The sequence below is a fragment of the Chelonoidis abingdonii genome, chromosome 3, assembly GCF_003597395.2.
Source record: "Chelonoidis abingdonii isolate Lonesome George chromosome 3, CheloAbing_2.0, whole genome shotgun sequence".
NCBI lineage: Eukaryota > Metazoa > Chordata > Testudines > Testudinidae > Chelonoidis > Chelonoidis abingdonii.
This window is the reverse complement of record NC_133771.1, coordinates 173,064,624-173,077,713: the sequence shown is the minus strand read 5'-3', so window position 1 is coordinate 173,077,713 and position 13,090 is coordinate 173,064,624. Positions and strand designations below refer to the sequence as shown.

The 13,090-nt window shown below is 39.7% G+C and overlaps 1 protein-coding gene across 1 annotated transcript in view; it reads right to left on the bottom strand.

The window, feature by feature from the left end:
- The window catches only part of IARS2 (isoleucyl-tRNA synthetase 2, mitochondrial), a 66,597-nt gene extending 53,621 nt beyond the window's left edge, over positions 1-12,976 (bottom strand). Inside the window, 10 exon segments of the mRNA XM_032801388.2 lie at positions 1,466-1,635; positions 3,407-3,522; positions 3,954-4,044; positions 4,134-4,243; positions 4,343-4,392; positions 4,483-4,631; positions 10,701-10,857; positions 11,476-11,598; positions 12,739-12,913; positions 12,915-12,976. Coding sequence (XP_032657279.1) covers positions 1,466-1,635; positions 3,407-3,522; positions 3,954-4,044; positions 4,134-4,243; positions 4,343-4,392; positions 4,483-4,631; positions 10,701-10,857; positions 11,476-11,598; positions 12,739-12,913; positions 12,915-12,961 — 1,188 coding nt within the window. The 5' untranslated portion in view covers positions 12,962-12,976.
- Between the last annotated feature and the right edge of the window lie 114 nt (positions 12,977-13,090).

The following is a 13,090-nucleotide window of genomic DNA, read 5'->3' as shown; positions in this document are numbered from 1 at the left end:
CCTAAAGCACCCATATATTGCAAATTGATTACACATACGGGGATCACTTCAACCATCACTGAAATAGCCACTTCTGAGGAGGAGGGTGTCAGCCTTTATATAAAGCAGAACACTAGCTCAACAGAGAAGGCAAAAAATACTTTATCCATTTGAAGCTACACGCGAAGGCAGACAATTTCCCACATTGGAAATTTAGCCCCAGTCTCGCAAGAAGTGAGGTGAGACATTTTTGGCAACAAGCTGCAAAAAATCTCACTTTTACGTTCAATCCAAATCAGTCACTTTCCACAGAACAGTACCCCAGAACATTAATCAGTGCTGAACTAATGCTGCTGCATAAGAGTGAACAGCACCACCTAATCAACTATCAATACTACTATAGACAGTATAATCCAGTGGATACTAGACTATAAAATACAAGACCTGAGTTCTGCCACTAGTTTGCTGCATGAGCAATGGCAAGTCACTTAGCCATTCTTTGTCTCAATTTCCCCTCTGTATAATGTAAAGCACTTTGAGATGTATTTAAGCAAATACTCATCACCCTCTTCTAGATTTTCCTTGGACAGCTCTCCTCCAATTACTAACTCCTTTATTCACACAAATTCCTTTATTCAAGAACTGATCAAATTACACTCTGATGATCTCACATCAAGAAAAAAAAAAGCCAACAGAAATCTAGAATGTTACAAAGAAAAGTTTACATATTATAGAACTGTAGTTCATTATTTGGCTGGTAAGCTACTTTTTCTTTTAAGCAATTCCCATAAAAGAAGATGAATTTATTTCTTTAGTAACACTTTTTACATTTACAGAACATCTTAATAGGTATATCTCCATATAGTATATCTCATAGAACTGGAAGGGACCCTGAAAGGTCATTGAGTCCAGTCCCCTACCTTCACTAGCAGGACCAAGTACTGATTTTACCCCAGATCCCTAGGTGGCTCCCTCAAGGATTGAACTCACAACCCTGGGTTTAGCAGGCCAATGCTCAAACCACTGAGCTATCCCTCCTCCCCATTTGCTCCTCCCCCAAGAATCTCTCAAAGACCTCAAAGCTCCTTGGAGAGATACTAAAAACAATTACCTATATTATGTGGCAAACAGACGCAGAAAAAGTTGCATTTTGCAACTGATCTCTCTGTATTTATAATTTAACTTCTCCATAAAGGAGTATTCCATTCCACTGCTACACTACCAAGTTTAGGCAACAATTGGCTGAAAAGCAGAACCATTTTTTACTACTTATGTTTTTAGAATCCAAGCCTTTGCTCTTCCAAGGCCAATGCTGTTTACAGCAGGTCTCCAAGTTAATCAGTGACATTGAGATGGTTACATACAAGCATCAAAACAATTTTAAATGTCATGCAAAAGGTATAAGTTATGCGACACTTAACATTTTAGTGGTGTGTTACCAAAAATATATCGATTAAAAAAGAGGAAACAAACAAACAAACAGTACCATGGGCAGCTGGTGATGCGATGCTACACTGTAATCCTCCATACCATGAGCTGGGGCTGTGTGAACTAAACCTGTTCCTTTTGCCATTGTCACATGATTTGCTGGCAAGAAAGGGGACTCTCTGCCAGGAATTGTGGGATGAGCACAAGAACCATTTTCCAAATCAACACCTGAAGCAAAGAGAAATGGGATATTCAACAATTTATGAGCCCAGCTTGTGTTCTTCAAAATTAGTAATAGAACAAAAAAATTACGATTTATACATAAAAATGCAAATATCCATACTCTGATACAGTTTTTCCTATCCACCCTCCAGAGTACTGGGCTTCCCTGTCTCCCCATTTGTGCCACTCCTACACAGACACACCCATCCATCCAGGAGAATAATGTTTTTTTCTGAGCCAAGCAATGCTACTTCAGAAGTAGTTGAGCTATATAAGGCACTCCTAGCCTACAGGCACGAAGTGCATTCTTATCTGTTGCTGTCCTAGGTCTCGGTGTACCAGAACTTAATATTGAACTCTAGTATCCAGGATGGCAGTATAATATACAGTGATCTAGTGGTTTGAAGACCAGGCTGGAGACGGTAGACCTGAAATCTTTCCCCGGCTTTGCTTCTAACTTCCCATTGATCACACTGTATTTTAAAGAAGTTATAAAACAAAGGCTCACATCTCAAGCACTAGGCAACTAACCATTATAAAGTACAGTGACATTAAATATCCAACATCTTCCCCTAAACCAGGCAATAAAAATAAATCAGAGATCAAATTCAAACAATACTTCAACACCCTCCCAAATGCAAAGCCTTACTGCATCTCTCTCTCCCCACAAGCCGGGATAAACAGATTCAGGACTAAGATGGACAACTTTAGGTGTTAAAGGTAAACTAATTTGGGCTATTTCAGACGGTGGAGGAAGGAGGGGAGAAAGAGGTTCCTAAAGTGAGACTTTTGTCAATAGTGGTCCATTTTAGCTCTCATTTCAGTTGCTGCAAGTCATCTGTAAACCATAGTGACTTAAGCCGATAAAGCCAGAGAAGACGACATCTAGGGCCACTTTGTTGATAGCTGAGAATGAGATTACAAAGTCTGGTCAAACCATTCCTCCTGTTGCAGGAATGGATAACTTACATTCCTCAGGAAATGGTCAGGTTCAATTAATTACTGAGAACAGTCCATACAAAAAAATTCCTTACTCCATCAGGAAAGGCGTTCCACCAGCTCTAATCAGAGGCAGTGAGGATAGGTCCATCAAGTGGGTAAAATTTCCAACTGACACCCACAATCCCAATTTAAATTCCAAATCACAAATGTGGACAACTGCACAGCCAGCAATCACTTAGGATTGTTCAATGGTCCTCACAGTGATGATGAATTCCTGAGCTAACTCAGAGTAGTCAACTACTTGGATGTTAACACCACAGAGCACTATCAGCCTTAGCACCTCTAATGCCTCCACAGTGAAGAATTTCAACAGCTCATTTTGCAGTGAAGCAGGCAGTCAGTACACCAACACCGGACCCATGTTAACTTTATTTGGGACTCTCATACAAGATAGACACAGTACATTTGAACCAATTTGGATTAGGAATCCACTTGAATTTCAAGACAGCTGCAAAACAGCACCATCAAGGTAAACTGTATTCCCAGTCCACTCCTCATGTGCTATGCTTTGTATTCCGTACATAATTATCCTCCAACTTCTTATTTCCATTTTACAAATGGAATCACTTCTGTAAAGCACTTTGGTTGAAAAATTACTACCACCATCAAATTTTGATTACTTTTCAGATTATTTTTAGCTAAAATTACTATAAATACGTGTGTAAAGTGTAGCTAATGAAACACAAAGATACTTTACTTTCACATCAACATTCTAACAAATGCCTACAACATACTACCCTACAAATTAACATTCAGAGTATATTTAAACACTTACCTTTACATGTTGAAATAACTTCAAATTGTGTGTCCAAGATGGCAGCTGTAGACTCAACTCTATTTGCAGCCAGAATGTAACATTCACCAGTATTTGCACATTTTACAATGGAATAGCTACAAGACAAATGTATTAAATTAGAAAAAAAACAAAAATATTAGCAAACATGTTTTAGTACAAAACTTTACATTTTAAATTGTTTAGACATTTGCTCTTTTTAAACCGTTGGAAAATGTGATTTTAACTACAAAAATCCTACAACTGTTTCACACTCAAAGCTCCAAATGATTTCAATAGAATGAATGCAAAAGCACGCTCTAAAGTAGCAATAACTTTAGAAAACTAAAAATAATACAGAATAATTAACTTATTAAAAAGGAGATGGGAAAAAGTCTGAAATTGAGTTATCTAAAAAATTTAAAATGCCAATAAACAAACCTAAAATGCCTATTACTTCAGCCTTGCTGTTAAGAGCACTGCAACTCTGCTAATAGATATTGATACTAATGGAAGCAGATTTATGAAGTTAAACAAGTTAAATACATACTCTGAATCTGGCATATAACAAATAGCTTGATTGGCAGGAATAGTCCAGGGCTGAGTGGTCCAGATTAGCAAACCAACAGTTGAACATCCAGCTAAAGATGCAAATTAACAAATATGTTATTTGTCATAAAATCCAAAAGATATCAGAGTCTTAACAAGAACTAAATATTACAAATCATACCTATCACAGAGGCCAGTTTAGGAGGCGTTTTCAACAAGGGGAATTTGATATATACAGAACGACTGACATGTTGCTGATTGTATTCAAGTTCAGCTTCAGCCAAGGCTGTACTGGGTAAAGATCAAACATGGGTTAAACCACATTAAAATATAAAGTAGAGAGAGTAATATATTTTCATGTTAGAGATAAAATGGTTAGTTGATCCTTACTTTGCTGAAGGAGACCAAAATACCGGTTTATAGTCCTGATAAATGTAACCCTAAAGGGGAAAAATACAGAGTTCACTGGATTAAAATTACATTGTAACTTCAATAATTTAAGGACTTTGTTAAATGACACACTAGCATACCTTGTCATACATTTTGTGGAAGATACTCAGTTGTTTTGCCTCATACTTCCTATCAAATGTGCGGTAGCAGTTAGCCCAATCTGCCATTATACCCCAGCGAATGAAAGCAGATTTCTGTTTCTCAATTGCCCTTTCTGCAAATTCTTTTGCTAAAAAAGAAGAACCATTTTTAAAAACAATGTACTTTTAAAATCTGCATGATCACTTTAGTTTTAGAAAAAATGCTAACAGCTTACTTGCTAGAGAAAGCTTAACCTCAGCTGGGAACAAAATAAACTAACTGATTTATATAACAGCAACTTTTGCAAACCTCAAAATGCTTTATTCACAAGTAGTCCCATCAAAGTGAATGGCAGGATCTGAAAAAGTCAATCACCTATAGGAAGTTTTTTCAGGTAAGCCATTCATTTTAACAGAATGTAAACTTTAATTTCAAAAGGAAAAAAACTCTAATCCTTATGGTTATGAAGACAACCTTCCAAATATAAAAAAAATGTAAAATGAATGTAAACTGACCAACCACTGTAGTGCCTCTGCTGCTATTCCTTGCTTTGCAAAGCAGCTGCCTGGAATTAAGACCAGTTGGTTTAAATTGCTGCTATTCAGAAATAGAGCTGGTTAAATTGTAAATTGAGAATAATTTTTCAAATTAAATTTTGATTTTTTTAATTGCATAAGTTTTCACATTCCTCCCCTACCCTATTATTTGACAAGCTGTATTCAGAACCCTGAAGGGAGCAGTGATGTGGTCTAGAATCATGAATGTCATGCTCCACCCTACTGGAAGAAGTTATGAACTGCAGTGGTGGCGGTGGAAGAGGAAGAGATACAAGTAGGGAGAGATAACAACAACAAAATGTAGAAGGGCTGGGACAGAGAGCTGTTCCCTGGCAGCAATCAGGAAGTTCTGAAAAGGGTAGAAGATCATCCTCTATTCCAGAAGCTACAATAGGATAAAATTTAAAACAGGATGGATACAAATTAAAGACAAAAAAATCAGATTTTTTTAAATTTAAATTGGATTTTTTTGATAAAATGATTTTTGAGGGGAAAAAATCTATCCTTTTAATTAAGATACATTATAGCTCAAAGATATCTCATCATAGAATAGGGATTATAAATTCTAATTCTATAATATGAGACAATATATTCATGTAATGTTTAAGAAAACTTTTGTAAACGAGTTCCAATAGTTCATGGATTAGGGACCCAATTTTATGGGGTTCCACAGGCTTCTGTATAGATTATTTAGGTTAATCTTTCTACCTACTCAAAGAACTCAATCCTCAATCCTAGAAGACATCATCAGAGCTGCTTAGTTTTGCAGGTCTCAAACTGTGGATTGTGTCTCCAGAGGTAACATGCTTGTTAACAGCAAAAATGTTTTTAAATAAATACAGAGGTGAGAAATAACAGACCTCAACTCTATTGTCCCTCTGCAAATTTGTGTACACAGAGTCAATCCCTTACCTCTCTCTAAAAGTACAAAGCTTCAAAAAGTTCAATGAATAGAAGATTGCTGATGGTGGAATAGATCTGGACAAGGAGAAGTCTGGAGATAAATGTGAGAAGCGAGGGACATATGCTTGTTTTGTTAAAATATTATATGTTTGCGTCTGAAGAAAAAAATCCAGAATACTTAATCTTGTTGTTTTAGTTAAATAAAACAATTTAAATGTCTGTCTGGTGATGTTCTCTTTCAAATACAGCATGGCAAGAAAATCCTCCAAATATTAACGATTAACCTGTTGAACTGGAGATAGTTCATCTCCCAATGACTTCATAAATATCTGCTTCAATTACCTTTGCTAAATGAAATAACCAATCATTCATTTTCTGATATAGCTGTAAAACTAATCTGAAAAGTTTTCAAAATAAACCAGTTTAAAGATGTATAGTGTGTACCTTCTAAAAATGAAACCTACATCTATCTCTGAGTTGTGAAGAATACGTATTAAGGTTATAACAACCAACAAGAATGCACTTTTATGTAGAAAACCATGATTAAATCGAGTCCAATGGGACCAGTCTTATTTAATCTTTTTATTATTGACCTTGCCAATAAAAAAGCGGGAATGTGCTAATAAAGTTTGCGGATGACACAAAGCTGGGAGGCATTGCTAACACAGAGAAGGAACAGGATATCATACAGGAAGATCTGGATGACCCTGTAAACTGGAGTAATAGTAATAGGATGAAATTAATAGTGAAAAGTGCAAGGTCATGCATTTAGGGAGTAAATTTTAATTATAAAATTGGGGACACATCAGTTGGAAGTGCAGAGGAGGAGAAGGACTTCGAAGTATTGGTTGATCACAGGATGACTATGAGCTGTCAATGTGATATGGCCGTTAAAAAAAGCTAATGCTGTTTTAGGATGCATCAGGCGAGAGGTATTTCCAGAAAAGAAAGGAGGTGTTAGTACGATTAACAAGGCACTGGTGAGACCTCATCTGAATACTCTGTTCAGTTCTGGTCTCCCATGTTTAAGAAGGATGAATTCAAACTGCAACAGGTACAGAGAAGGGCTACTAAGATGATCTGAGGAATGGAAAATCTATCGTATGAAAGGAGACTGAAAGAGCTTGGCTTGTTTAGCCTAGCCAAAGAAGGTTGAGGGGGGGATATGATTGCTCTTTATAAATATATCAGAGGGATTAATATTAGGGAGGGAGAGGAATTATTTAAGCTTAGTACCAATGTGGACACAAGAACAAATGGAAACAAACTGGACACTAGGAAGTTTAGACTTGAAATTAGATGAAGGTTTCTACCATTAGAGGAGCGAAGTTCTGGAACAGCCTTCCAAGGGGAGTAGTGAGGGCAAAAGACATACCTGGCTTCAAGACTAAGCTTGATAAGTTTATGAGGGGATGGTAGATGGGATAGCCTAATTTTGGCAATTAATTTGGCAACTGATCTTTGATTATCAGCAGGTAAGTATGCCCAGTGGTCTGTGATGGGATGTAGACGGGAGGCTGTGATGGGATGTTAGACGGGGTGAGATCTGAATTACTACAGAGGAATTCTTTCCTGGGTGCTGGCTGGTGAGTCTTGCCCACATGCTCAGGTTTAACTGATTGCCATATTGGTTGGGAAGGAATTTTCCTCCAGGGCAGATCGGTCTTCCTCTGCAGCATGGGGCAGGGTCATTGCTGCAAGGATTCTCTGCAGCTTGAGGTCTTCAAACCACGATTTGAGGACTTCAGTAACTCAGACATAGGTTAGGGGTTTGTTACAGGAGTGGGTGGGTGAGGCTTCTGTGGCCTGCATTGTGCAAGAGGTCAGACTAGATGATCATAATGGTCCCTTCTGATCTTAAAGTCTATGAGTCTTCCTGACTAGTGATTTAAATCAAATCCACCTGGGTTTAAAATGTATCACACATCTACTAACCAGAGGCTAATAAGAAAGATGCAGGCTCCAGTATATTCCAGGAATTGTACCCAAGGTGAAAAGTCGCTGCATTAATGGTTGGCTGAGGTTCTCAAATGAACACTGCTCCTGAACATCACCTACTGGCCAACATTTGACATGAACAGTGTTATACAAAGGGTTTTGTGCTCTCCTCAATGGGAATAATCATGAACAAGAGTTGTAGGACTAGGCTCTACACAAAGGAATTATTTTATTCAACCCTAAAATGCAGCTCCATCTGGAGTAGGTATATGGTAGCTAACCAAGATGCAAGTCAAGTACATAATAGCACCATACAAAGGCAGAGAAAAGCCATCCACTTTTCTAATATTCTAAATCCAAAACGATCTCCCCATGTACCACATTATTTTAAAAGCATTCGTTTAAACCACCATTACTATCAGAATAGCATAATAAAATGAGTTTGAATATTATGCCTTTTTTAAATTTAAATTACAAGCCAATTTAAAATGGAAAAAAAGGTCATTGCATTTGTGACGTAAATTCGTCTGAATGTTTATCATCCCAAATACACCTAGCAATAACTAACTAAAAAAAGTTATTGGAGAGAGCAGTTAAACTCAAGGTAAGTGAGTGATGTATCATGTTTTTCGTAACTGTTTTGTCAGTGCATACAGACTGCAGTTTGCAAAGACAACCTTCTGGAGAGATGTGAAGTTACATCAGTTTAAAGGGCACTATAATTGCCAGTCATTCCACTGCGTGACAAAACTGTTACCAGTAAACCAACTACAACAACACATGATTAGACCACTTTCAATCTAATCCCATCAAACTCTCAGAAGGCACCATCTACACAGTTTTCCAATATTATACATGGCATGGGGGTAAAAAACAAATGTGTTTTCATAGATTCCAGCGCCAGAAGGGACCAACCATTATGATCTCGTCTGACCTTCTGTATAGCACAGGCCATAGACTTTCCCCAAAATAATTTTCTAGAGGATTTTTTTAGAAAAACATCAAAACTTGATCTAAAAATTGTCAGCGATGGAGACTTCACCACAATCCTTGGCAAAATGTTCCAATGGTTAATTACTTTCATTGTTAAAAATGTTTCCAATCTGAATTTGTCTAGCTTCAACTTCCAGCAATTGGATCACATCATTCCTGTCTCTGCTAAAAGAGAAAAGCCAATTATTAAATATTTGTTTCCCATGCAGATACTGATAGACTTTAATCAAGTTACCCTTTAACCTTTTCCTTGTTAAGCAAAACAGACTGAGCAATTTGCATTCATCACTAGAAGGCTTTTTTCCCTCCTAATGCTTTTAATCACCCTTATGCCTCTTCTCTGAACCCTCTCCAATTGATCAACATTCTTCTTGAATTGTGGGCACCAGTACTGGACAGCAGCAGTTACACCAGTAACAAATACAGAGGTAAAATAATCTCTCTACTCCTAGTGAAGATTCGCCCACTTATGTATCTATAACTAAGTGGAATTGTTTTGTAATATTTTTATTAAGTCTGTGTGCGCCTTGGTTTCCCCTATATACTGCACTGTTACTTAGTGAATGAAATGGGACTGTTTGCTCTCGGGGCAGGCTAAAACACAGGTATGAATGGTACCTAGTTGTCTGTGGCCTTAGGTCCCATATCAGTGGAGCTCTTGAGAAAACAATGGCAGATCCAGACTGGACATGGACACCTAGCAACCAAGGACCCAAAGAGATACAGACTTCCCTGCCTCTTTGCACAGTACGGAGCTGCCTCTCCCCAGCTCAGGAACAAAGGATTGGGGGAAGAGGGGTGGTGTAAAGTGGAAGTTAAATGTTGGCTGGGCGAAGCAGTTATGGGCGCACCTGGGAGTCTGACAAAGGAGACTGGATAGATGGAGAGACAGAGCTTGAATGATGTGGTTTCACTACAGCTTGGCTGGGCTCTCCAGAACAGACTATGCTTTAAGCTTCATTTCTCTATGCTAACCCTAAAAACTTTCTATGCTGTGCTCCATTTGACTAATAAACCCTTCTGTTTTGACAACACTGTATGAATGGCACTGCAGATACTTGCAGAGATGTATCGATCCACAGAGAATGCACAAGTCTCCTTCAGAAGTCTGCCTCAGCGGGACTCACTGAACAGAGCTCACCTTCTGAAGCAGGAGTGCTGATGGCTCAGAGGTCCAGCCTAAGGAGGTGGTGAAGCCGTGGGACTCACCCTGGAGAAGGAGCGAGACCCCTTGAGACTCCAGACTCCTAGTGACTGTTCCAAAACTGAGGCCACAGAACCAATTCTGTGGATCTATGACAGCTTCCCAGGATCACATTAGATCTTCTGGCCACAGCATCACAATGGGAGCTCATGGGGCTGTGGTGGATAATCAGCTGCACAAGTCTTTTCCAGAATCACTGCTTCCCTGGTAGAGTCCCGCATCCTGTAGGTATAGCCTACACTCTCTGTTCCTAGATGTATACATTTAGCCATATTAAAATGCATATTGTTTGCTTAGTAAACTGGGTGCAAGCAATCTAGATTTCTCTGAAACAGTGACCTGGTCTCTTCATTATTTATCATTCATCTGCAAACTTTATCAGTGAGGATTTTATGTTTTCACAGGTCACCCTCCTTGTAAGCTTACACTACATATTTTGCAGATCAAGTATAATCTAATAACCAAGACGTTCCTAACAAATTCCATTGTAGTGAAACTAAAATGAAAAAACACACAGAAAAACAGCAAAATAATATTTCATTAAAGACTCAAAAACAACTTATAAAATACAAAATTGCAAGTCACAAATGTTTGTAGGAAAATTTTGCAAAGGACAGTTTACCTCTCTGCCTAATCTCCATTGGTGAAAGATTTTGAGTTTCTTTGAGTTCCAACAATGCTTTCAATTCAATGGGCAACCCATGACAATCCCAGCCTGGTACATAGTGCACTTTATAACCTCTCATCATATGGAACCGATTAGTGATGTCTTTCAAAATCTAGAAAAACGTTAGGCCAAATGTTATTTTTGATATAATTGTTACTACCCTCCCTACACATTAGCATGATACATCTCATCTGTAGGTTACTTATATCTTATTGGTTTTGGTTAACTGTGCAAAACCCAAGCACAATCAGGTGTGCTAAAGATTAAGTTTCAGCCTTCACATTTGTGTTTCTTGTCGTTCTTTCTAATAGCACATCATTAGAACCTATGGAGCAAATGCAACCAAATTTTGCACAACTGAAGGCCACGGTTTGCAACTACGCAGGGGCTTGAGGGTTTCACCTAGCTATAACATACTTCTGAAGTCACTATGCACATAATACTCAAACTATACATCTAGAAGTTTGCTGGGCTCAAGTAGAAACTGTGTTTACTTTGACAGAATGAAAATAAGTTTATAATATGAACACCAATGTGGAACTATAAGCACCACACAGAGCCACTTGTCATTTTCATTGTTACTATATATGCTTACCCATTAAACAGAAATGAATGGCCCTATCCTAAAGTAAGGAATATCCTCAATTTCATGTATTTCAATGTGAATTGAGAGTGCACAGCACCTTACAGAAGGCATAAAACACTTTAAACCTACTACTCTTATACTTACCTTATTTAATGCGTGGCCAACATGAGGGTCTCCATTGGCATACGGTGGCCCATCATGAAGACAAAATTCATTCTTTGTGTTCCTTTGTCTTTGCCATGAATATAGCTCTGAAAAACCACATTTCTGTATAAACAATATGAAAACATTTAATTCATTAAAAGTTTGCATTTTAGTAGTTTAAAAAAAGTTTTCATTTTAACACAATTCCAACAGTCAAAAAACTATGAGCCAGAACTGCTCCAACTCCTCAAGTGAATACTTTCCTCTCTGGGGAATTACTTGCCAACCTCCACTACCAAGCTAACAATATTGTCCCTGTTTTCTTACATAAAATAGAGCACTTATTTGGCCAGATTTGTTCTTGGTATAACTCCCCTGAAATCAAAATAACATCTGGGAAACATTTGGCTCATGTTTAACATTCATCAAGCTTTATAAACCAAAATCTTCTGTCTTCCTTCACCGCTAACTCAAGATGGACTAAACTGATGGGGAGACAAGTTTGTAAGAAGTTCTTGTAAATGAACGTTTTAAGAATGAAGCATATTAAACTATAGCTTCTCAACCTTTTTTTGCCTGAGCCCTCTCCCCCTCTGATGCTATTAAAAACTCCATGGCCCACCTGTGCCACAAAGACTGTTTTTTTGCATATAAAAGCCAAAGCTAGCATTAGGGGATAGCAAACAGGGCAACTGCTGGGGCCCCACATCACAGAGAGCCCCGAAACACTAAGTTGTTCAGTCTTCCACCCCAAGTGGCAAGTCTCAAGGCCTCAATCATCAGTCCTGCATGGAGGGGCTTTGGCTTTCTGCCTGGGCCCCAGTGAGTCTAATGGCAGCCCTGCTTGGTGGATCTCCTACAATCTGCTCCCCGCCGCCCGCCCCACAGGGGGCCCTGGGCTGAGAACTACTGCGTTAAACAACTGCAGTTTGACGTCTCCTTGGTTTACCATTTCTGTAAATGTAAAGCTGCACTAGTGAAAAATCATAAACTCATCTTCTAGCAGGGATATTACTCTGGTCTCCTGTTAATGACAGGTTTTAAAGCGTGCGTTAGATTATATACGGGGTAGGCTCTGTGACACAGGTCACTCCCACTCCAGGGCTAAGCCAGACTCATGAGAAACCGCTCGCTGCGAGGAGAGGGAACAGCACGAATTCCCCACGCCACACAGTCCAGTGCTGGGGGCCTGCAGGACACGCGGATGGACGGTGCCGAGCAGGGCAGCTCCCCACGAACCCGGTGGGCTCCTGCACACGGTACCTGCTGTAACTCCACCTCGGCCTCGGGCTGCAGCCTGCCCGGCAGCTGGGCGGGGAAGCCGCTGCGGGGCAGCAGCACCGTCTCCCGGTACTTGGAGTCCGCACGGCTCTCCGGGCTCGGCTGCCCGCTGTTGGCCCCGGAGGCTGCCGAGCGCGCCCAGCGACGCGAGCCCCCGCGGGTCCCCGCGCCTGGCTAACGAGGGCGCCCTCCGCGCCCACAGCATCCTCGCGGCCTCCCCGGCTCTCGCCGCGCGCTCCGGCGGCGCTTCCGGCTCGGCTACTGAGAGTGGCAAGGGCGTGACGAGCCGCGGGGAGGGACACACCGCCTTGAAAGGCGTTTCTCTCTCTCTCCC